A 25,056-nucleotide genomic window follows, 5' to 3' on the forward strand; every position below is an offset into this window, starting at 1 on the left:
TGGGCATTGTTCTATCACGATTAAATGGAAACGCATTGAAACGTTTCGGAAATTACGGTACGCGCGGGAATTTATGAAGTAGGCCACGTTCGAAGCTCGCACGCACCAATGGGCCGCAATTAATCTTTATCTGGTTTTGGAATATTCACAAAACAATTATTGCAATGTACCATTTCTCTCTCTCTCTCTCTCATGCTATAAATAAGAACGAATAAAAAATAAAAAATTTAATTACGATAATTAATATTGAACTAGGCGAAAGAGAAAGAGAAATAGGTGAGGAATGGTACCTGTCCGAAGCGAAAAAAAAACGAAGAATATTTCTCCTCACTTTTAAGCGCCTTCGCTTCTTGCAATCGAATTTTACGCGTTTGGCGAATAATGGCATTCCCCTTTACGAGCATAATCGAATGCATGTCGGACAAAACCACGCTCGCTGAGAGCTTCCTTCTACTGCGCTACTGCGCGTAAAAAGATCCGCGGCGCTCGTCGATTTTGTGCACCGTCATATCCTTCGAATTTATACGCTCTGATGTAACTTAAAAAAAAAGAAAGAGAAAGAGAGAAAAAGAGAGATGAAGGTTTGACATCACGCGGTTTTCCTCGGGAAATAAACGTCGGTGAATCGCGTCACGAACGATCTTGAAAAAGTCCGCCCACTCGGGCGAATAAAAACCACTGTGCACCGAATATCCGGAACGAAATGGGATAATAAAACTATGACCAACTAATGCGTTCAACCTTTGATATTCTGTGTACCGTGGATGATGCATTGCGTTTCCCAGGTTTTGACAGGCTGAGGGGACAATTTATCTCTTTGAGACTTCGATTATAGCGAAGTTCGTGTGCTTGGTATTATCGATAAATCGTAAAAACTTAAATTTAGCTTTTGATCAGTGGAAACATAATATACGTGTTATTAAATTTACTTGGAATATATATTGAAAACTTAATTAAAGCTAAGCTAATTAAGAGCTCTTTTAATGAAATATTGATATCTATATCGTAACGTAATTTTACGTTATTTGATTTCATTAAAATATAAAAGCTTTTCCGAGTTTTTACTATTCCCTTTTAATCAGAGAGTATGTCTCAGACCTCGAGAAAACACAACAGTCTTTTAAAAAAAGCGCAGACGAGCGTAAAAACCACAGACTGCTGGAGTATCCGACGCCCAGCGAAAGATAATAAAACAGTCGATCGACGAATGTAGAGAGTTCAAGCGAACTGCAGGGTATTTAGTAACGCTAAACGCGAAAGGAGGGATAGTAGACGGATCGTATGCAAATCACGATGGCGGCGATCGTAAACTCCCTCGATTTCCGACTGGCCGGACTATTTCCCAATGTGGGAAAATACCTATACGATATCTGATGCGGGACCGTTTACACAAGTTAGGGTTTGGGTTTAGTTAAACGAAGGCGTGCTTTGAAAGCGATCTTATCGAAACATGTTTATCGAATCTCCATCTGACGCGACCATCTTCGGCGAATTGGATCAGTGGATATGCGTAATTAATTTGCCTTACAATTAGTTGGCAAATCGTCAGGCGCAAATACAGTATCATTCGGCTCCGGAAAAACGATCGTATTGACAGAGCATATAGACAGACGCCCGATTTTCAACCTTGCGTCACGTAATATTCGCTCTATGTGAGCTATGTTTAATAAGTCCGATTACATATCTTGTCCAAGATTGCGGATAAATATAAAATGTGATAAAAATAATATAATAATAACAGATGATTATAATCACTGTGTAATTCTTTGTTTTTTCTCTCTTTCCTTACTTTTTAAATTATTTTCTTTATGTTGTTTTCGAAGCAATAGTATCGTATCCTTCTTCTGCTACAATCGAGGCTACAATAATAACTGTTGCAACTGTGCAAATTAGTGGAAGAAAAGATCGTTATTTTTAATGTTTATTCTTCGCCTTACATAAAAACTCCGTTTATGCAGTTTCCTGATGAGTGCGCAAGCTGGTGGTGTATAAAGGCCCGAACTCAACCGGCAGCGGAAATATAACCATCGAATTCTTCTCGCCGCATATGTTGTTCAGAGTCTGCAGGTATCGTAGTTGTCAGCATAAGAGTAGAAAATATGACGGAATTTTTTCTCTTATCTTGTAATTACGACACCCGATTCACGAGCGAGAATTTTTGTTTAATTGCGTCACATACCGTGTCGCAAATAAAACGAATAGTCAAATAAAGCCTCTCATTTCGTTCTACCCGTAGAACTTTCACAGTAAATTTTTTTAAATATTTTTGAGAAAGAAATCTACAGAACCAATGCGATAATAATTAACCTTATCCTCTCATCCAATTTTATCGCGTTCATATAGTTACGCTTTTTTCGATAATTAAAAAAGTATTTTTGCGGTTCTGCTTAATTGCAGTGCTGATTTTGTTCGATGAATAGAATGAGTTTTAAATGTATGTATAGTTACCCGCTGTGCGATTCATAATAACGTTAAAAAAGTTATTGCAACGAGATACAAATAAAACGAAACCAGGAAATAAAGTACGGAAGCAATGTATGATAATTAGCGACGTTTAATAATTAGCGTCAACATTTGGTCGCGAGAGACAAAATACTGGCGGGTATGTGCGTACCTGCAGTGCGGCGGGACTCATGGAAATGACGTCGCTGGCCTCTTTCAGGGAATGGGAAGCTCGCATTTCTCCTTCCGCCGCAATCACTTTGGCCCTCGCCTCCCTCGTAGCTTCCGCCTCCGTGACCATGGCTCGTTGAAGCTGTACCGGAAGTCGGACGTCCTTTCTGAAACAGAGGCATCCGTTAGGTATCCGTTTCAGGCAGCCACGATGAAATTCATGGACGAACATGCGAGCGTGATCGTGAATGGCGTTAAGATTGTTATGACGACTTTTACGATAAACATCACGACCGGATCACGATCGTTGTTATCCCTTCGCGCTTAATAATTTTCAGAAATGTGCCTCGATATTCAACATCTCATTCTCATTTCAATTGATTTAATAATATAACAGTTTTTAAAATAGAAAATTCTTATATATCAATGCGATTAATTTTTCTTCATGCAATCAAGCTTTTCTTGCACATATTATTTTACCAAGAATTGATATGTATTATTTACGGATTGTAATTCTTCAATCAATGCAGAAATATACACAAAATTATTCGCGAGACTATCTTGATTACCAGCGCAAAGAGTATCAAAACGATAATATCGCTATGTTGTCACGCGCAGCGCAATATGCAGCTGTAATCTAATTACTCCTTAATAACACTTCGTCGATGTAAATATAATCGTATCGATTCGTTCTGTCAGCCTGTGAAATTTTATCGGTCGCGCGGCGGCCAAATAAACGACCATCGACTTGTTTTACGTGAACGCGGATTCGACGAACACATTTAAATTTTAAATCACGCCTCATTCTACCCTTTTTTTTATCTCCGTCGGTCGAAATACATTTTCGTTAGCGTATTATTTTTATCGGATCACCCTCGTGCAGCTGCGCGACGTCCGCATTATTTGCCGATCAAGCGATTTCACATTGATTTGCATTGGTCGCTCGTTCATAACAATCTTTTTTTGGCTTTCGTATGACCGCTGTCAGTACTAGTGAAGCAGAGGTTTCAGGCATTTAATCCTAATAATCTGTTATCAATGTTTTAAATGGAAAATAATTGCCATCGCAGTTTTAAAGCACAATCACGTAAAAGTCGAGGTCAGAAGATCGCGAAAGATTAATTTGCGAAATGACGGCCCTCGATCTCCTTGCCGCTATCCTGAGTAATGAACGAATTAATTACGCAAATAGGTCAGCCGATAACGAGCAAAACAACGTTCCTCGATCGTGCGACCTGTCACGATGCATTAAAATATCGAGATAAAATATTCCCATCTCGACTCTCTCGACTTTGACTCCCCAAGGATCCGTTGCCTCGTCCAGCGCGGTCTGCAATAGTTTGGGAGATGGTCTCCCGCTCCGACAGGATCTCAGCGAGACTTTTCGTGCCGAGGACCGTTCGCAGCGTGCTCGCGGCCACTAACCGCGTCGAATAACTGGAAAAGTAAGTGAAAGGGATGACGACCGGCCCGTGACTTGCCGTTGCCGCCGCGCCGTCGGGGGCGGTAAACCGTGAACAAGCCCCTACGTTGCTGGTAGTTGTTAAACCCCTACGGAACGCTGCCGGAACGTCGACAAGCTGTGTCGACCGTAATTTTTAACGGGCCAGAAACCGAGTTACACGCGACCCTTTGACTCTAAAAGCATTATCGGGACAACGTGGTGATACGCGCGCGCGTCATCCTGACATGCGTTGACACCTTTATAGCGGTATAACGGCATTAAGTGTTCTAAAAGTAAAAATAAATAAATAAAAAAACAAAATTAAATTTTATTTGTGGAAAAATTAATACGATATTATTTCTTCTTTGCATCTTATATCGTTATCTTGCGCTTGTTGCTGCCATACTGTAGCGCGCTACTCTAATTGCTAATTAACAATTGCACGCATCTACGAAACTAAACCGAAAATTATCGCGCAACAAACTCTGTGAGCGGCGCAAAGCTTGTTACGCAGTTCATCACTGTTAACCCGGAGAAGCTTTTAACATGCACAATTAGCTTATTTTCATTATACCGCCGCGCACGTCCCGTCTCGTCTCTGATTCTCGCGATGGCCAAAAATAAAGACAGAGATTACAGCGAGTGCTGAGCACGAAGGGGAAGGAGGATACGGGGGGAGGGCAGGAAAAAGGCGCACGCAATCAAGTATTTAAATGCCGTGCCAGTAGCACGCGACGTGTAATCAAAGGAAAAACTGTACGGAGCGCTTTCATCTAGCTGCTAGAAATAAACTCAGGAGTAAAACTGTCAGGATAAAGTGAAAACTGTCGGCCAGAAACGTAGAATAATAGCACAATCCACAATGATAAGATAATATCGTAAACCAGTGCTGGTCTTACGCACCGCTAGGTAAATTAAAAAATCTAACATTCTTCTTTCTAATATTTCTTCGCTGTGCCACCTCTCTTCGTGTTTGGTTTCAGAGCAAGAATAAATAAGGCTTTGATATTGCCTTCCGTATCTATAATCGTTCGCATTTTTATAACGGCATCAGAGGCTTCTTTATGCGATATAGACGACCGCGTTGACGCTCACGAAGTCTTTGGCAAGCACCTCTTGCAGTGACACGTCAAAGGACATTATCCTTAGAGATCTACAGGTATGCAATAGTCAATACACGGCATGACGACGAAAGTTTCTACGGGGGAATTAATTGACGATGTTTTGCGTCAGACTGATAAAAAGAGATATCTGCAAAACATTGTAATCATCTACGCAAGTCAAAAGTTCTCAATTCTGATTGTGAGATGATTTTTCCTTTACCAACATTTTCTTCGAAGCTTAGTTTTCGAGTTACAAAAGGAAATAGTTACCTTGGGCCGGGTACAGGAGGTAGGCAGCGCAAGTAGCGCAACTCACTGTTAGACGCGAGCGCTTACGTCGAGTGCCTGCTGCAATCAACTGATCGCTGCACACGAGCTGCGTTCCAATATGCACTGCCAACACAGAAAATCTGTAGTTCATATTACGCATATCATAGATTTTCAAAACTGGCAATAACATTGAAAACACAGGCACAATGTACGCGCGCACACACACACATGCAAGCACGTTCTGCTCTCTCACTCAACCGGGGCCGAGTTCATCTGATCACAGAAATTTTAATATTTCAAACTGTACTTTCCGTACGAGAAATAAAGAGGAGACTCTCGTGCGGAGAAACTGGGTTACGTCTTTCGGGAAAGACATTAAGCTGTTAGTCCACACATAGCAATTGGCAACTGCTATGTGTATTCCGCCATAAGGTGATTAATGGTCCTCCAAGCTGGGCGCTAAGCTAACAACCTGCTCCGTTAAGAATTATTGTTAAGAAACCTGACGCTTTACCGCACTGCCACTCTTATCTTATGAAGGAATATATGGCCTTAAAGTCACTTACGAATTGTTTGTTGACACCTAATGTTAAACGATTTAACCCTTTGGAGCTAAAGAATGATATTTATCGCGAAACTAATGATGCAAAAATTTCTGTATCGAATAAATTACTTGCATCATTATCAGTTTCGCGATAAATATTATTCTTTGGCTCCGAAGGATTAAATCGTTTAATATTAGGTGTCAACAATTGAATCCGACATTTGAGGGACAATATGTCGATTACGTGATTATAATTGATCACAAAATAAAATAATTGTAACAGGTACTTAAGAATATTTCTCGCTCAGTTCCTCGATTTTCTGTAAAGACGATGCAGTTTATTCAAACATTTTCGATTTAAGCAACAGTTCAGATTTCGTCAGGAAGATTAATCGAGCCATCACAAAAGTGATTAGGTAAAAGCAGGGTGATGCGCTTGCCTGATCTCGTTCCCTGCCGTTGATCGTTTTCTTTTCAACTATATTGCAAGCAAAGCAATCATGCAAACGCCTTTTACTGAGATCGCGCGGTTAAATTGTGCGTGAAATGGAACGTCTGCCAGAAAAGTAATTTGTCCCTTTCCGTCCATACCCTCTCTCATTAATTTCATTGCGCAGTTCCGTTCTCCGTCAGTCTTTTTTTTTTCGCGAATTCCGCTTTCTACGAGAGAGAATTTAAAACCCAGGAAAGAAAATATTTGGTACGCGAAAACTCCGCTCGTTATGATACTACATTTAAATATTAGTACAATTTTACTTTTATCACTGATATAATTTCCGTAATTTTCGCGTTAGTGGAGAAGCAAGGGAAGAGAATTATTTTTCCTTTCACTGAGGAAGGCGGGCGATTTACTTCCTCATTGCGAACTCTCGTACATAATGTACCGTACCGTGTACACTGTAGCGGATTTTCCTTCCGTTAGTCTCTGCTGGATTTGATCACCCTCCATGTGGTTTCACCAAACGACGTCCTCCACTTAAGCAGGACACGCAGGATCGATCAACGTAGAACACCTGCCTGTTTGTCAGATTTCTCGTAATTCTAAATCCGATGATACGCTACGTTATTGCAAAAATATATACCATCGGCCCGACAGACTTTATTTTATAAGAAAGTTCGACGGTTAAATTAGGAAAACTTGAAGAGAAAAAAAAAGAAAAACTCATTCTGCCTTTGCTGCCTTTGTTATTGAATTAGATTGTTGTTCTCGAGTAATTAATCACGTAATGCTTTAAAAAAAATCAAATAAAATATTAAATATCTTCGTGATAATCGCTGATGAAAATCTTTTATTTACAAATCATCGTATTACTAATATATGAGCTTTGTGTCAAAAAAATTATTTTTTAGCTCATGCTTTTATATATACTTTATATGTTAATCTTCGTATCGAATTTACAAATTAACTTCTCGCTTTTTCGTCACTACGCCTTTTTTATGTTAAACCTTCCGATTCTGTTCTAATCGAAACGCCGAACGATGGCAACGTTGATCGGCTGGCACGTTGATCGTTTCCGGGATAGAGTTTCCGGGGAGTTTAGCTTCCGTGAACGCGGCAGAAACGGCACTAAAAATTCAAGCGTCGAAATAACTTGCGCGTGGAACACGATCGGCAATGGTCGATCCCACGTACACACGCACGCATGCACGCACTCACGGAACGTCGTATCGTGAACCTGCCCTAAATTAACCGACGGCCACGTGCACCGACTCCGTCCCCGTGTTTACGAGCTGTGAAATTCTGTGTGAAAAGGCAGTATAACTAGCTTGGACGCGACATACGCGAAGCTGTTGAAAAAGTAAATTATTCCTCTTGGCGCGCGTTATAACAGCAGCGGGTGGGCGAAATCTACATTTCAGATTTCGTTTTATTGCAGAGCGCGCGCGCGCGCAGGGCTTAATTAACGAAAGTGGTAAAATATGTAAAAGGCGATTGCGGCTGACGTTAGCGTCACTGGAACGCAATTAAATTCTAAATTACGTGGTTAATATAAACCGATCTAATACATATATACATATACATGTGCGAGAAATCATCATAAATAAAAATGTTAAGAGCTTTTGTATGAATTCTTATGTAGTATTCATCACGCATTACGTAACTCCAAAAATTCGCCCTTTCACTTAGAATTAATTCGTGACACGTTAGTGCGCAATGGATCAGACGTTTCGAGAGAGCTTTCGACGGCTCCAATATTCTCGGGCGATTAATTGAAAGGTAAAAGGATCAGAAATGTCTCTTCTTCAACCTCGCGAGTTTGTTCGCTCCTATAAGACGCCGTGCCAAGAGAACTCGTAGTCCGCGGATCTATTGTGCTAGAGTAATTGCGTTGTTCCTGAATTGTCCGGATTTCGTCGTTGTTTCCGCCGTTCGCGGTGCTCTCTCTCTCCTCCCCTTTTACTCTTTTTTTCGCGTTCACGCGGAGTCGACTCGATTTCTAAAGTTATCGGATCGCCCCGCGAGCACGGGTCTACTCGCGCACGTTAAATTCCCTTTCATTACTTCAAACCCATAAATTATCCAATTTTCTGTGCCGCGGCACGCAAAAAATAGCGGATTACAGTCTCGAGCATCGAAATCCATTAGACTAATGAAATTGCATTCGCGAGATCGGGTGCAGGGTACTTCCGGAGTACCGATGAGAAAATCCCGCTCGTACTTTCGGATCGGTGCGGCGAAAACGCCGGCCCGCGCTGCGAACGGTTCTTAATGCCCGGCAGTGGTAATAATGAGGTCAATTAATGTGCATCGGCAAACTCCGCCAGGTTGTAAACCAATCGAGAAATTTCATTATAAATGACTTACGCAGGCTATCGGTGTTTACGCCGATGAAATCGCGGTACGTTGTTGTTACTTCATTATGTTTATGCATAATACCGAGCAAACATGGCGTGCACCCGTTGAGCAAATATATTATACACGCTACAAATACTTGTGCGTTCTATAATTAGTATTGACGTTAACGTTATGCGTGTTGAGCTCTCGAGTTTTGCGAGAACAAAAATTTCGAGAAAACGAGAGGTACGCGAGGAATACGAAGTGCGTAACTGATATATTGCAGTGCGTTGATGGACGCGAAACACGATACCTAACGCCAAAGAGGATCGTTTACATTTACACAGCGAGGTTTTCAGAAATAATAATCGCAAAATTGACGTATGACAGAGCTGATAAGACTTAACAATCGACGGCTCATAATGTCAATAGACGCGCGATTTATTAATGTCAGAAAAATTGCGAATTAATCTCCATGGACTCCATGCGATATCATGCAGCAGAAGCGAATGTTTTTTCTGCGTATATGATTCGCTAATCGCTTATCAAATACCCCTATATCTTAATTAATATGCATGATTAACACGAACGATTAGCTCACTAGCCATCCGTTATGACGGGATGACCGTTATTGCTATCGTGTATTGCAAATTGCGAAAATCGAGGCAAGAATAGTGATATTTCGCGTAAAAAAAAAACGACACGGCGTAAAGAGGAGAGAAAAAGTGAAATAGGAAAAAAAGGAACATCGTGAAAAACACGATTCGCGGAACCGGTAGAGAGAATTGTCATTTTTCCAAACGCGCGCGTTTCCGCGATACGGTGAGATGTTTCGCCTGTGTGTTGCACGAGGCTGTTAATCGACGACCGGCGATCTGCACATGGCAGGTTCGCACGTGCATATAAGCGCGTCGCGCATACATCGATGGAAATGATCGCGGGGGAAGAGGGAGGTATCTTGACAGACCACGACGAGAGTGTATCCCGGAGAGCGCCTGACGCGCACGGCAGAGAGCGAGGGATACCCCATGGCGAGGGGGATGGCAGGGGCAAAATACTGGATGGAGAAGAGGCTGGATGGCGGATAGTGAGAAAGGGTGGGTCGACCAGCTGATGTGGCGATCCTGCGGGAGTGCTTGAACCGTGATCACGTTGTTAACCCACTCCATACCTCATCCCGTCCCTCCTACCACCGTCGTCGTCCTCCTTCATCCCCTACACGATCGGGTGCTCTTTCCGGGCGAGTCGTGTGCACATCCACTGGTGTACATGTGCACTTATTTACATGTCAGCCATCGCTTCCTCCTTTCTGGTGCTTCACTTTTCGCTGAGAACAGTTCATCGTTGATCCAGCGTCACGACGCCGCTTATGATTCGTAGGATCAACGAAAGAACGCGAACATATTACGCTAATTAATGAGAAAGAAGGGTAATCATCCATTGTGTCCTGCGTGTCGACATCGATAAATGAATTTAAAGGATGTCCGTACGCAGTACATGTATCATTGACAATGATGTATTTATTAGACGTATATGAATATCTCGCGCATACACACGGTAGGAATTATCATGTTGGGATCTTCCGACGCGGACAACGATATTACGATTTCAGCGTGAGCTTCCTTGTCGGAGGCCGCACCCGACTCTGCGTTCGTGTCATCTTCCGTCTACGGATCGTACGCGTGTCGAGAGTGATACGGTTCCAGAGACATTAATTAGTTACATTTCAATGTTAGGACATACACACGAGCCGTTATGCAATTCCGCCGCCGACGGTGGCGCAGTGTCAACAGATAGTTATCAGCACGTCGGCATGAAATGATGATATAATCAAATTTGCGTTTTACAAATTGCAGAGTACACAAATAAATAAATTATAGAGCGTTAAATATATCTTATCTGCGGTTATTATAACATTAATAATTTCGCTAGAAATAATTTCTAATTTTTAACGAAGAATTACCGAAATAATTATGTGTTACAATACCGGTGTTACAATAACGGCGTAGGAAATAATTTATTGAAATTTATTATGATTGACGTGGTTTACCGCAATTTACCTTTACATGCAAATAAACGGCGCAACATTTTTGCCGGTCTAATAGTAGGCGAGAATTTTGAACGCGAAATGAATTAATTATGAGTTGCATTAAGATAAATTTGTATGTTGTTCATAATATATGTACAGATTGCGAACTGCAATTGCAAACTCGAATATGATTCGCCATTTCGTACATTAACCTGTAATATGCCAAAGGGTTGTAAACGATCGCAACCCTGCTTACAGCGTGCACTACCGTATTACGTGCAACTGTATCGTGTTCTGGTTTAGCCATATTACGTATATTCGGTTAATAATAATCAACGCTCAAAACAACGCCAAGTGTTAATTTTGTCTCGATATTATCAAGAAGAGTATCTATATGATCATGTAACATTTTTAATATTAAATCTTTCTTTAATACACGACAAAAAACAGCTATTAATTTTTCTTGAATAATGTACACATGGATATCACGTACAATAATTAAAAATATTATTCTATAAATTTCGATATTTAGACAAAGAATCTACTATAAGTTGATCGGAATATTATTAAAAATTTAACACACGAGATAGAATTATTTTATAGAGTAATCATACATTACTTTGTAATTCCAGCATAAAGGCAGTTATCAGGCTTGTTATTTTTCAAGTAACGTGATAACAATAAAAAGGCATTAAGACTAAATATGAAAATTTCTTTACAATGAGGAACTTCTGATTCCGAATCTCTGGCTACGTGATCTTATACGTGGCGGTGCAGGTGTAGCGATAGGATTTACACGCCAACTGTTATCGCGAATGAGATCCACCGGCTCGTTAAGGCTGACTCACGATAATATTGGTGTCGTTGACCATTTCGGCAAACGTTTACACATAGCGAATATCGAAGGTGTACTCGGTCTCAAACGCTCTAGTGTCTGCTTCTCTTAACGGCAGGATGCGCGCTTCCCGATGTTCCTGCCGTGCATATTTGTGCGCAGATACGGGGATTGCGACGGGAGAGAATAGGGAGGGCGTCGAGTGAGACATACGGTTTGGCACCATCCTAATGCGTATTATCATGTTAACGGAGAGCCGGGCGATGATAATGGGGAGTCAATCAGTGCTATTCAAATCGCCGAGCTATGGCGCCATTCCGCCGAAACGAGACAGATCGAGGAGAACAAGGGAGAGAGCGAGAGAGAAGGCGACTTTTCTCTTACGACAGTAATAGAGCGCGGAGAGAAGTTCGTCCTAAAGCGCGATTTAATATTGAAAACGGGTAGAATGGAGATACCTACTCCGTAAAGTCGCTGGGGCATCATGAAAATTTCATTCGGGGGAAACATTTGGGAAAACATTCATCCGTTATTCGGTAACAACTGACACATAACAGAATAAACAGTGCAGAGTAAACGGTGTGCATCGGGTTCCGCTTCCCGTCACCGAGTGGAACTGTCGGATGGAATTTGTGTGGCTGCGAGAAAAATATGCGCGCGCGTGTATGCGTGCGCGAACAGTTATCGGAGCTTTTTAACGGAACACGACGAATCCCGCGAGCGATTTTATGCGGCATACATACCGCCTGGGGGATAGATACATTAGAGCGATATTTAGGCAACACCTTATCATCACCCCAATTTAATTTCGACTATTTCTACGCATTTTGTCGCGTATAATCGGCGGGGGCGATTTATACTTCAACGATATTGCTCGACGTAGCGTTTAATAAAACGCGCACGTAGAGAGGGACGGCGTTATCGGCACCGTTCACGCAGGACGCATTTTACGTGGGCGACGTCTGCAATACGCGCGTACAATTTGTACCCGTTGCCCGTTTGCGGGGTCCGAATCGTTTAATAATACCAACCTGACGATGCGGTCGCATCGTCGTCGTTGTCAGTCGTCGGCCGCAGGATGGCGAATCGACGGTGCGTGCTGCACGCAAACGCGACTGGAATGCGATTTATGCACGTCCGTAAGCAGAGGGTTTATAGATATCCCCGATCGATCCGCACAGAGCCGAATAGAGCGTAGACAACGGCGCGTTACGCGACTAGATGCGACGTCATGCAAACAGTACGCACAAAGTATCTGCATGCTCGGAATCGACATGATTTCGCGTTATTCTAGTTGGTGCCGCGCGTCATTGTCGAGGGTCGAATGATGCAGAATAATAAACGAATACGCCTGTTTAGAACATGGTCGCATATTTGCGATACACGTTGCACGCGCGCACGATCGATGAATAATTGAGAGATGCGATTGAGAATCGCCACTTAATTTAATTGCTTAATTTAATTCAACTAAATTAAATTAAATTAAATTAGTTTAAAGTTTTATTTTTTTTTTTATTTTTTTTTAAAGGTAGATGTATTATTATTCGGTAACCATCTGCTTGTCACATTATAGAACACTGTAAGGTATTGAAACGCTATTGTTGATGGGATGCTACTTCTATTTCAAATCTTGCAATCTTTTGTCGAATTTGTCAGATTTCTCGTAATCGTCAAGGATAATGGTTCTGATGACGTGTATCACTGTGCAAGTCAGAATAAATTATTTTTTGACAATAGTTTTTTAACGTATGGAGCGAACGTCACTGTATCTCGCGCACGTGCGCGCCCGTCATCCGTGCGACTATACGACCGCGGTTGCGCGCGTTACGTATGAGTAAGATAAATTAAAGAAAAGAAGATTATCCGGCGCACGCCTGAATATATGGTGCGTTCGTGCATCGTATATCTATCATTCGCAAGCGTTTCCCAACGACTTGACGTCGCGTCGTGATATTTCAGAGCTCGACGCTACGGAGGATATATATCGTACACGGAATATCCAACTAGTCGCCCCAGCGTAGTCGGAAGGGCATTAATGGTGGGCGAGACAAGTGTGCTCGTCTTAATCGGATTAGGGGGTTAGGCTTTGAACGTTTCCGTTTCAAAGAAGCTTCCAATTTACGTGGATAATTTATTACTAAAAAAAAGTGATTTCGTGACACGCTACCGTCTCTTACACGGGCAGACCATGCGCGAATAATTACCCCAGATTTGCTGTATATATATATAGTCGAAAATTTAACGCTCCGCTTATTACATTTCTGCGTACTGTACGATACGTAGAATCCACTGATTATATTAATCTCCAGAGGATCCGCACAGCCGTCATAATGTCGAGTCTACATCGCAATTAATGTCTATATAAAGCTATGTCAACCGTGCTGTATAAAACGCTAAAGTCTACCAAGATAATTAAGGTTTGCGCACTGAATAAATCAGGAGGAGTGGAGGAGAGTATTTAGTGATTTATGGAACTCAATTACGAATAAAATGGGAAGGGGGAGAGCTGCAAAAATGTAAATGTTTATCCCCTTAATCATGGAAATTGTTCCTCCTTTTCTCTAAAACGGTTTACGGTCGCGTTCCACCGCGAGCTGGAATTACCGGTGGCCGTATTTAAAACCGTTAATGAAATCAGGACGCGCCCGGACGGTTTTCCTACGCGATCGTTAAAGCTGACGGCTTGTCGCGGGCAAAAACCGCGACCACCCCTTTCGTGTCGCCTTTCGCGTTACGTTTATTTTAGCCACACAGTAATATATAACGTAGCGGAATGTATTAGCGGCGGTTAGATCATATCGTAGATATACATAGATATAAGAAATTTATCCGTTCGTTAGTGCGCGCGAAGCGATAGCTTTTATTTCGATGATAGCACGTTTCGTTATGTGTGTCAGTAATCATTTCTCTGACGATATACCGCTGGCACATGCCGTGGATCGTATCGCGTGCTGAATATAGAAATTTATTCTCTCGTGAGAAAGCAGCTCTTTCCACGCTTTATACGTAATGGTATTTATATAAAGCGACGAAAGAATATTTGATATTGTATCGGATAAAAGCATTGTTACGATGCTGCGCGAGCTCTTCTCCTTTGCGCGAATACCCATGTAATACCTAGTAATGCATTATTGCTGGATTTAAAATTTCAAGTTCTCTTTGTTACGAAGAATCATTTTTCTTTTAATTTGTAACATTAATACTTATGCCCTATAAAAGACCCGAGGCGGCCAATTAAAAATTAAAAAGTAACGATGATCCTGCTCTTTCTGTCCCCCTTTCTCTTTCCGTCTCATCATTACATCTCCAGTTTATCGCAAATGACACACTAATTCTCCCAAAGTATTAACGTGTCGTTTTCATGCCTTCCTCACCCCTCTTCCCGGTTGTAATTCTCCTCTTCGTGTCGAACGCGTTTCTTTTCGTGCCGGCTGTCTCGTCTCTCCGCGATCCCGGCTTCCTCTATTAAGCCGAGAAATTAAATTACCGAAATTACACCCCAGGGATGCGCGGGGTCGCCAGGTGGAAAATCTGTGAGATGGCCATCTGCTGTCCCCGTCAAGTCTTCGTCGGCAAACGTAGGCAGCAGGCTGTCTCGCTCCTTCTTTTTATCGGCAAAGCGAGAGCGCGGTGGGACCAACGAGATTAAGATTCCGTTACCTTGCGCTAGCCTGTGTAATTTTCCTGGTGCACAGCTCCTCTCGCGCACCGGCTGCTCTCGATATCTTCTCTCGGGGCGGGATTAATACTTCTCAAGTTTCGCTCCGGCGCTCGGCACGTTAAGAGCCACCTGGACGATCCTTAGCTATGCCTAGTTATATCGAGAAATCGATCTTTAAGGATTCCCGACCTACGATAGCTATCATCAACTAGTCTTCGAATTACCGGAAACGAGCATAATTTTTGTAATTAATGTGTAAAAATAAACGGCCTTTCATAACGTGAAATTGCTATTGCGGATGCACTCGGTAGATGCACTCGGCGGATGCTGCCCGAAGTAGAAAGTTCTTGGTGGATGTTTATTTTAGCACAGCACGAATTCACTTCGGAGAGATAGGAATTACGAAAGTGTATAAAGCGTCTATAGACATGTAGATAGTCATTGCATCGTAGAACTGAATCTTTTAGGACACGTTAAATATTTGATACCATTCTTCTTTTATATCGCAAGCTTCGAAAAACGGAAAAACAAATCAATTCAATTTCACGGCGATAGTTTGATATCGCCCATTAATATTTTATGTACGCATTGATCTTCTCACTTACTTTTAATGTAATTATTTCTAACTTCGATTATTACTTTCGACGGCACTTTATACGTCTCATTCATCTCTCCAATTCAGCCATCATCGCAGTGACCGATACAGTGGCTAATTTAGTTAGAAGAATCTCCCGCGAAAATGGTGTCTTTTTGGTGGTGGTATATGGGAGGGTCGAGAGTTGTGCATTTGCATTAAAATGCTCGTAATCGCTGTTGAGCCACGTAGCTGTTCTCTGCGTTGGATTTTCACACGAATACTTTCAAAGGACTTGACACAATTGTAAGAGACTGACCCACTGTTTTAAAACAGCTAAGCCCACTGCGATGTTGGCGGCATTCAGAAGATATTCTACTGTAGTCAAATGCATATTAATGATATTTTATCCCTGATAAATTATGCATGCTAAGTTACAATCATAATAAGAGAGAGAGAAAGTGGGGGAGAGATATTTATATATATAAAATTTAGAAATAATACGTCGACGTAAAATCTTAAAAGAAATACTAATTAAAAAAATTATGGGCATTGATATATTTTATGAGCAAACTATAGAATATTTCAAATTATAATCAAATACTTGTAATAATTGTACAATTTGTAATAATTCTAACTGGCAAACAATGTTTCGTTGTTGCGTGATTGTGGAACTTTCGTCGGTGATTCATCGAATTTCAATTAAAAATCGTCGCAAGTCATTTGCATATCCGTCGTGCGCCTTTCAGTTTTTTACTTGATCGAAAATCGTATCTCGTTGAAGCGCTGTAAAGAAGAGAACAACGCGTTTATTCGGGGGTGCTCCTTATCGAGGGTGGGATACACAAGTCACTTCATTTTTCAGCGCCGTCGCCCGGCTTCGGTTTCGTTGTAACACGGAAGACGCTGCTAAAGCGCCGTTATCAAAAGCCACCGGATAGGAAATCCACGTTAAAGCGACAGCAGCGAGAACGTTGGACCGGATAGAACGAGGGGCTGAGAGATTCGTCGCACGGGGATGGCAGCGAGCGAGGGAGGTGGAAAAGGCAAAAGACGTTTAATGCCCGCCATCGATAATGTCGTCTGAGCCCGGGCACCAGGGAGTATGCAGTTAAGGAGAGAACGAGGTAGGAAGAGCCCGACTCGGCGAAGCGAGAGAGAAAAGGTGGGCCGCGGAAGAAGCGACAAGTGAGTGACAAAGAGGCAACAGCGGGGAACAAGGGGGTGGATCGAATCGACGGAGAAAACGGAAGAGGCTAGACGGAGGGAGGCCGGAGTGAGGGGAAGCGGGAGTAGAATGACACGAACTAATAGCAGTCGAACGATTAAAACTAACGATCCCGTTGCGTCGACTAGTTCATCCCCGGGCTTGTTCCTCGACCAGGATTAACTGCCGGTTGACGAGCGATCCGGCCAAATGAAAATACGGCGCTCTGCCTTCCGGCCACCGCCTTCCATCTTCGTCCGCCACCCTAATTGACGTCTTGACCTCACTCTTTCTTCGCGAATCGATTATAGGATTGATCTATCTCCTCTGTGCAGTTGACACCCCGTTTCTAGAATATCAATTATAGAGCTCGCTAGAGCTCTGATTCTTATTCCCGAGTTCTTGACGTTTCAAAAGAACTCTGACAATTAAACATAAAAAATATAAATTTGAAAAAATGCAGAAATCAATTTAATAAGAAAATTGTTCGTAACATTTTTGTATCAATTAAGGTCAATTTGTGTCGTAATACCTTTTAATAGAGCTCTTGAGGAGTTATTCAGAATTGTCAAGAAAACGTTAGATTTCGGAGGAAAAAAGTTAAGCGACTAGAACTTAGAGAATTTTTATCCGGAAAATCGCCGGAACTTTTTCACTTTTATCGCCAGGTGATTGTAGATTCTCGGAGTTTTTATGCGAACATTCCTTGCTTTTACTACTTACGACGGTCGTACACGTCCTTGGTTATACTACTGCGCGGACCGACTGACTTGAGAACGCTATTACTACCATAATATGAGATCAAATTGTTTTAAATGATTTCTACGACAATACTGATTTTATAAAAATAAAATGATAAAATTGTACCTGCATTCAAGAAGACTAAACAAAATTGAGATAAATATAATCCGATTTTAAGCCAGCCCTGAGATTCGCACGAACATACTTTCGATACATCAAAGATTTGAGCTCGCAAAAATTCTTTTCGCTTCGAGTAGTGCACGTGTTTGACCCGTGGCTACTTCTCAGGACGATAAAGATAGCGAATCTATCGGGATGAGATTGCGCACTATATTAGCCTCGTACTGACTTTTCAAATCATACACCCTCTTTCGATCCTTTCCTTTTTCCTCCCTTCATGCCGAGGATGCTTTTGTTGGTGAAGTCGAGCGTAAGTTCGACGTGCTTTACGAAAATCGCAATATTATGGTACACAGTCGGCTTCCGTGATCTTTCTAATACCTTCTCTTTACTAAAACAAAAGTTTTAATTGAGAATAAAAAAAAAAGAGAGATTGGAAGCGACATTAAACGTCAACTTTCTTGTTTGAAAATTTTTTCCTATGTGAAGTTTTTTTTACGTAAAGGATTCTTACGTAGAAGGATCCGTCGAATCCGTCAATATAAAGATTTATGGAACGTTTGTGAGGATAGATGCTGGTAATTCAACGCGGAAGCGTATTTCGTCCGTCGGCGGCGCTATGAATGCACGTTTCCGGGACCAATTCCGTACAGCGATAGAAGTGCGCGAAATAGGTAATCCATCAGGAAACGACGTCTCGTAAGATTCCTATCCAGTACACATGTTGTATATCGCGCGCGTTCCTTGCGCTTTTCCTTTCGTTCTCTTTTCTGAAGGAAAAGGACGGAAAGAAAGGGAAAACAACGCGGCGGGGAAAGGAAACGGAGAGGATGTCGGGACAATATCTCGGAGTTCCCATCGTGACCAGCATTTTCGATTCCTCGCATAATTCATTTTTTCCTTCCCGACGCCATCGCCGCCATCCCCGTCGACTCTTTCGTTATCGGCACTATTTTTTTTCCTGTCATAGCCTTCGAGGGCACGCTTCCACTGGTTTTCAAAGTATTGATCGATCGTATGTTTTGCGAACGAGACAGAAGCGTCTGATCGCCCTGGCCAATAAACGACAGATAATCGGCTAGCAATTTAAAGGAGGTTGCCTGTAAAAGACATCGCTAAATAGAAATTATAACACGTGCGTCAATCATCTTGCATAGAAAATAATTGCTTCGAGAACTAAATCACTTCATAATAAATACATGCTTATTTTTATATATTTTATAGTAATCTAATGCGCTAATAGTTTCTCTTTTTATCTACTTTGTTTGTTTTCACTATCGTTTTCGCGTCCGTAAATTTAATCGACATTTAATGTAGAAAAAAATACGTAACGTCCTATGAGGGTACACGTATTCCTTTAATAAATTAAGAGTTTAAAATGATATAATACAGCGGCATTACAGTAGCATGTTATTCAACTAAGTGCGCTTGCTAATTCATTACGTTGTTCGCGAAAAGCTCGTACAGCTAATAAAATCTCTCTCGGAAATTACGGTGAGGACCTTCCACAACGGGCATCCCCCTATTGCGTTCCTACTTCAAAGTTGATATGGTGACGTGTGTAGGTACGTGGCGGTATATGCGCGCACGTGTATGTGCGCGTCGGCGAATTCCAGGCCTCTGCCTCTGTAAAGTTGCCTAGAGAAGCACTTGAAGACGAAGAACGATCTCGACGAGACCCCGCGCATGCCATTTGCCATCCTGCGCGTTATCCACGTAATAGGGTTCGCACATGCGATCTTGTGTCACGAGATTCCACAGAGTTCGCAAGTTATGATGAGAATTGGAGAACCGTGCACGTCGTATCTTGATCGTAACAGTTATCCCATTCTCACTCGTGATACGAAGTCATCGCAGGTATACATAATTCGGTGTATCCTAAGTATTATCCTAAGTATAATTTAATATCCCCTTTCGATATATCCGCGCATTTTTAAAAAATTGAAATCGTAAGTTATAGACACAATTTACATATGTAATTTAATATGACCTGAAGGATTTATACGTTTATAGAAATAAAATAATTTTTTATAATATCTAATCGACAATTTTAATATATTTTTTATTTCTTTTCCTTATTTCGCTTCTCATATGACCTTAACTCATCTCTCTAACACTGGCGATAAATATTTCGAAATAATACACTTCGTTAATTTCATCGTGCATGGCCATTCTCCGTAGTTATCGAATATGTCTCTATCGCGAATTACTGCGAGAAACTCGATTTGAGTTTGCCGGATAAGGGAATGATTAAATACTACGGTAGCGTAACGTTGTAGAGCCGTTTACGCATATCTGCTCGTTTATGTAATCGTATCGTTTGCGCATACATCCGTATCGTGAATTACTACGTGGAACTCGATTCACGTTTACCGAATTAAGGGGTTATTAAATAGTATTACATCGACATATGACACGCTTTGTTTATTAACAATATTGTGAGACTGCCTCTATATGTAGCCTCGCTCAAGATAATCGCGTGATACATGATCGTTACTGTTATCGGATGTTTTGGATGTGATAGATCCTCCCTTTGAATAATAATGGCACATGTGCTTGGGTAAAATCGATTTTGATGTGCAATTTGTATTCCAATAAACCATCAAATATTATCGCTAATTTCAATTTCGCTCTTGACCGTAACGATCTGGGAATAAGGATATTCTACAGAATATAATGCGAAATTTTGAAAATGACTATGTTATTAAATGCTTGGACTAAAGAATAATCGAAGAGAATTCCTTTTCGAAAATATTGCAATTCAAAGGAGTACATTTAGGAAATTACACACGAATACGGGATTTCACGAGACAGCCTTTATTATACGTCGCAACGTGTTAATCGATTTGCCAATTAAGCGTACGCATATAGGCTCCCCGTCCGAAGTTCAGTTTTAAGCGCAGAAGTTTTCAATTAACTCTTTCTCTCGTTTTCGCGGAACGCATTGTTCTTCGGAACTTTCTAAGGCCCATAATTCATGGCATCCAACAGAAGAGCTAGGACGGGATCTTTAGAAAACTCGCGTATTCTATTTCTGAAGTGCCTAGAAGGAACTTGACTGTCTGCGAGGGACACCGACGAGTGACGAGTGACGGTGGAAGGGGCGGGCACTGCGGGCAGTGGAGAGCGGACGATAGCGAAATGCCATTAATAATTATCGCGCTTAAACAAAGGATCGTGAAGTGGTTCGGTCGAACGACTTGCATAAAAGACTTGACAGGATCGGCCGCTCTCGTTGCCTCATGAATATTCCGTCCTTCATTGCGGAAGCTAAGGGCGCGAGTGGTGTGCGAAATCATTTCGGGGTGGATTGATAATCCGACGTTAAAAGCGGCGAGATCGCGTCCTGGTGACGCGCGCGAGACAATATTATGACGCCGATCACGCTCTATTTCTCTCGTTTTCTCTTTCTGGTAACCGACGGCGACGACGATGACGGCGACGATGACGACGACGGGATTTCAACCAGACAGGATTCCATGGCAGATAAGGCGCGCCTTGCTGACGCGAATCAAGATCTCTCTCTCTCTCTCTCTCTCTCCGAAGAGCGGGGTGTAAACGCGGCTAAAAATAGCACGTAAAATAATTCTCGAAAATAATGCCAGCGTGAAATTAAAAATACCATTATTGTCATAATGCCGCAACGGGGGCCTGCGGTGCGGATATTTTATTATATTTATTCACGCTCCCTATCTGTCGTCGCACGATAGCTCGCGCACAATCTCCGTACTGTGTTTTTGTAAATATTGGATATAAATTTCGATACGTTATATAACAAAATTTATGCATTGCATAATAAAACATGCGTGTGCACATTTAGATGTATCGGACATTTTTTTTTCGACGAATCGTCATTATTGATTTAACGTACTTTTGCGCAAAATACTAGGTACGCTAAATAAATATACAGCAGTGTAATATTTATCGAAATTAACGTGGCGTTAAATATTATACATTCAGGTGCACGGTACATACGATCCACGGATCTCTACGACCTAATCACATTATACTGTCTAATCTCAAAGAAAAACAGTAAAATTAGAAGTTGCTACCGAGTTACGAGGAAACTCCAATAGTCGGGCATATTCGATAGCGAGACGCGGTACTTCGATCCCGATAGTATTAGCTCGATAGCGAAAGTTTGCCGATTTAACGCTGCTTCCTAAGGTCGATACACGTAAAAATCGCTACTTATAGTTTCGGTTTTGTCGACGCGTAGAACCGGCTTCTAACTTTGTTTCTTTAAAGCGATAGAGAAGCATAAAAACGATACCGTAGCAATGCTCGTTCATATTTGACGTTACTTCGATATTACGTATTATTATTTTGACGCTATAGAAATAATGCTGACTTCACGGTTTTATCTCCATGGCTATTTAATTATCAGGAGCTTCACGGTTTTTCTCGCGTTCCTTCGCTCTTTTGCGCTCATCTACCCATATTTCTGACTCATAAAAGTTTGCTGTAAACGTGTAATAAATTCTTTTCTTTTTTACGACACGGTTCAGCCTTTAAGCGTCTTATCCCATTTATTTCGATAAATTTTATCGGTGTTGAGTACGATCCAACCGCGAACTATGGTGTTATCGTCCTTTCTCGGTTAATTTTTATCGATTTTTACTTTTATCGATTATCAGAGATAACGGTAACGCAATCAACCGAACTTACATAAAATCCTGATCAAAAAATGCAGCGAGTAGAGAATAATTGTACACGATATCAATTAACGTTAATTAAGAAACATTAAACGATTTAATTTTTATCGGAATTAAATAAAATTTTTGCTTTCGTAATATACTTGCCACACAATTAAATCTCATTTAAGCTATATTATCAAATGCAAAAGCATATTAAAATAAGTAACGAAAAAGGAATATTGGAAAAAGGATATTGGAGTGCTGACGGAATTATTAATAAATCACCGATCTAATTTGCAAGTATGTAATAATTCTGAAAATTAATAATATCATGTTTTAACTTTCGGAAAAAGAATAATTATATTAGTGTATATATACAAATATCACGCATTATAAGCATTTGCCGTTTACATTTCATTTTTCAAACATAGAAATCCCCGCACGTAACGATAATATTAAAGCATTCCCGCGTCGGGTGTTTTGATGAAATTTTACGGCGCCGAAGGGGTTGACTGGTGGATGGATTTGTGACGGATTTTCGTATATCTACTGAAACAGTGCTGGTCGCCGTCGCACCGCGAGACGTAGCCGAGCATTCGGTCGTATATCTGACCGAGGCATGAAATTAATGCTCCTCGAAAGTTGGACGCGGCCAAGAGTGCGGCTTGTGACGTGACGCGAAGTTTTATCGCAAAATACGTAATGTGGAAATCCCGGTGCGGTTCGGCGGTGGCAGCGTCCGTGAATATTCTAATGTCATTAAACATTCATAAAGCTGCCGCGTAATGCCGCGTCCCCTTGTGCGAACTTTATATACTTTCGCAAATTTCCGATCTAATTTAATATTAAATATTTTTGCGCGACGGACGACGCGGTAAGATCCCAAGATCCGCGCGCGACTACGGGTACACAGGGTACACTTCAAAAATCGCTTCAAATGGCTTTACCATGAAAGACAGTCGCGAAAAGCGAATTAATTTTTAATAAAACGCGCAGTGAATCAAAACCGTTGGTGTTGCCCGAGATTGAATCGCCCGCGCACAAAAGAAGGACTGCACTACACTCGATAGGTACTTCTTTTTTATACCATTGTGTTGGAGTTTATGAGAAATTCAAGATAATAGCATATAAACTTTCGCGTGCCGCATGGTACACATGACATTTGTGCATAATCCACAATTTTACTGTTAATTTCGTCGATTCAATCTCATAATGCATTTTATAAAAACGTATAAATTCAGAATCCAAGAGGCGTTTCCATTAGACTCCTTGGAATAATATATAAACGCGCTCTTATGTCATTAATACATAATCCAATGGTTCTTTTATGCGTGAACGACGTCGCGCGTTTTCACATTTTTGCGACGTTCATACTTCGCGTACGCGCACGGTATATGCAAATTATTTACGTCAAACGCAACTCCCGTTATTTTCACTACTAGACGGCCGCGCAATATCTTTTAACTCGCGCCGACGAAGTTGCGGAAAAAGTCTGCGAGCCAGGGGAGGTAAGCACGCGGCGTGGCGCGGCGCATCGCGGTCATGCCATACGGTAGACAAGAGGATCGTACGTATATCCGACGTTATATATTCGCACCTCCGTGCGATTGCATTTCGTCGAAATTTTCCGTTCTCTCTCACCGTGAAACTGGCAGCGAAAAAAAAACAACAATCCAAGCTACCGGCGCCGTCCGTATATCCGACACGCGAGTGTAAAATTAACGTGCCTCGAAAGTCGGTAGTTTTATAGTGGAATAAGCAATAGTCGAAACCCCTTCCCTCTACCCCTCACACCATCCGAATATCCGCATTTCGTTAAACATTCATGGCCTTTTAGTGTTTCCGAGTTATTGCCGCGTCAATAATTCCTGTTCTACCTTTCTATATCGCGTTTCTACGTGTATCGTGTTATTTGCTCGCGTATACCGGATATCTAATCCAGAAACTTCCAATCTGAGTTAATGGTACTTTCAATAGTCTAGTCTGGATCCAATTCGAGTCGATGGTATCCTCGAACGTGCTTTCAACTCGAAATTCCAACTAAAAACCACGTAAAGTTGTGAAATTGAACTTAATATTCTTTCGGTCTTAATACTATATGGTCTTAATATGCTTTTTACATAAATAAATACGCGTAAAAATACACGATAGGAAGCGAATACCTGATTCTGACTGTTTTCGAAAAAGCAAGCGAGACGAAAGACTTTAACATCGAACGTCAGAACATTCGACGGTCCTTGTCACAGCTTGGGAAACTTGGCAGGCCAGATATTCGTAAATTCTATCAGAATTAACACGGCAGCGTTCTGTGTCACGCGTAAGCGTGATCATCGCTATCAGCACGCATTATGAGAGCGTGCATTGCCGCGTGTCGTATCACCGTCCCACAAATTTCGTCCACGTTTCATCTCCTCGCCCGCTCCGCTAACTTCGTCGTTCTCATTTCATTTCGTTTCATCTCATCTCGTTTCGTTCTATCTCATCTCATTTCATTTCATTTCA

The 25,056-nt window shown here is 41.5% G+C and overlaps 1 protein-coding gene across 3 annotated transcripts in view; it reads right to left on the reverse strand.

The window, feature by feature from the left end:
• Positions 1-1,440: 1,440 nt before the first annotated feature.
• Positions 1,441-25,056, reverse strand: part of LOC139772732 (uncharacterized) — a 178,345-nt gene continuing 154,729 nt past the window's right edge. For all 3 annotated transcript variants that reach the window (XM_071706625.1, XM_071706624.1, XM_071706623.1), the window contains 2 exons: positions 2,615-2,780; positions 1,441-2,061 (listed from right to left, as the gene is read on the reverse strand). In XM_071706625.1, the coding sequence (XP_071562726.1) occupies positions 2,003-2,061; positions 2,615-2,780 (225 nt within the window). In that variant the 3' untranslated portion in view covers positions 1,441-2,002. The remainder of the gene's footprint in view (positions 2,062-2,614; positions 2,781-25,056) is intronic.

This window comes from Temnothorax nylanderi, unplaced genomic scaffold (assembly GCF_030848795.1).
Source record: "Temnothorax nylanderi isolate EJ_2023f unplaced genomic scaffold, tnyl_v1.0 TNYL_tig0053_pilon, whole genome shotgun sequence".
NCBI classification, from domain to species: domain Eukaryota; kingdom Metazoa; phylum Arthropoda; class Insecta; order Hymenoptera; family Formicidae; genus Temnothorax; species Temnothorax nylanderi.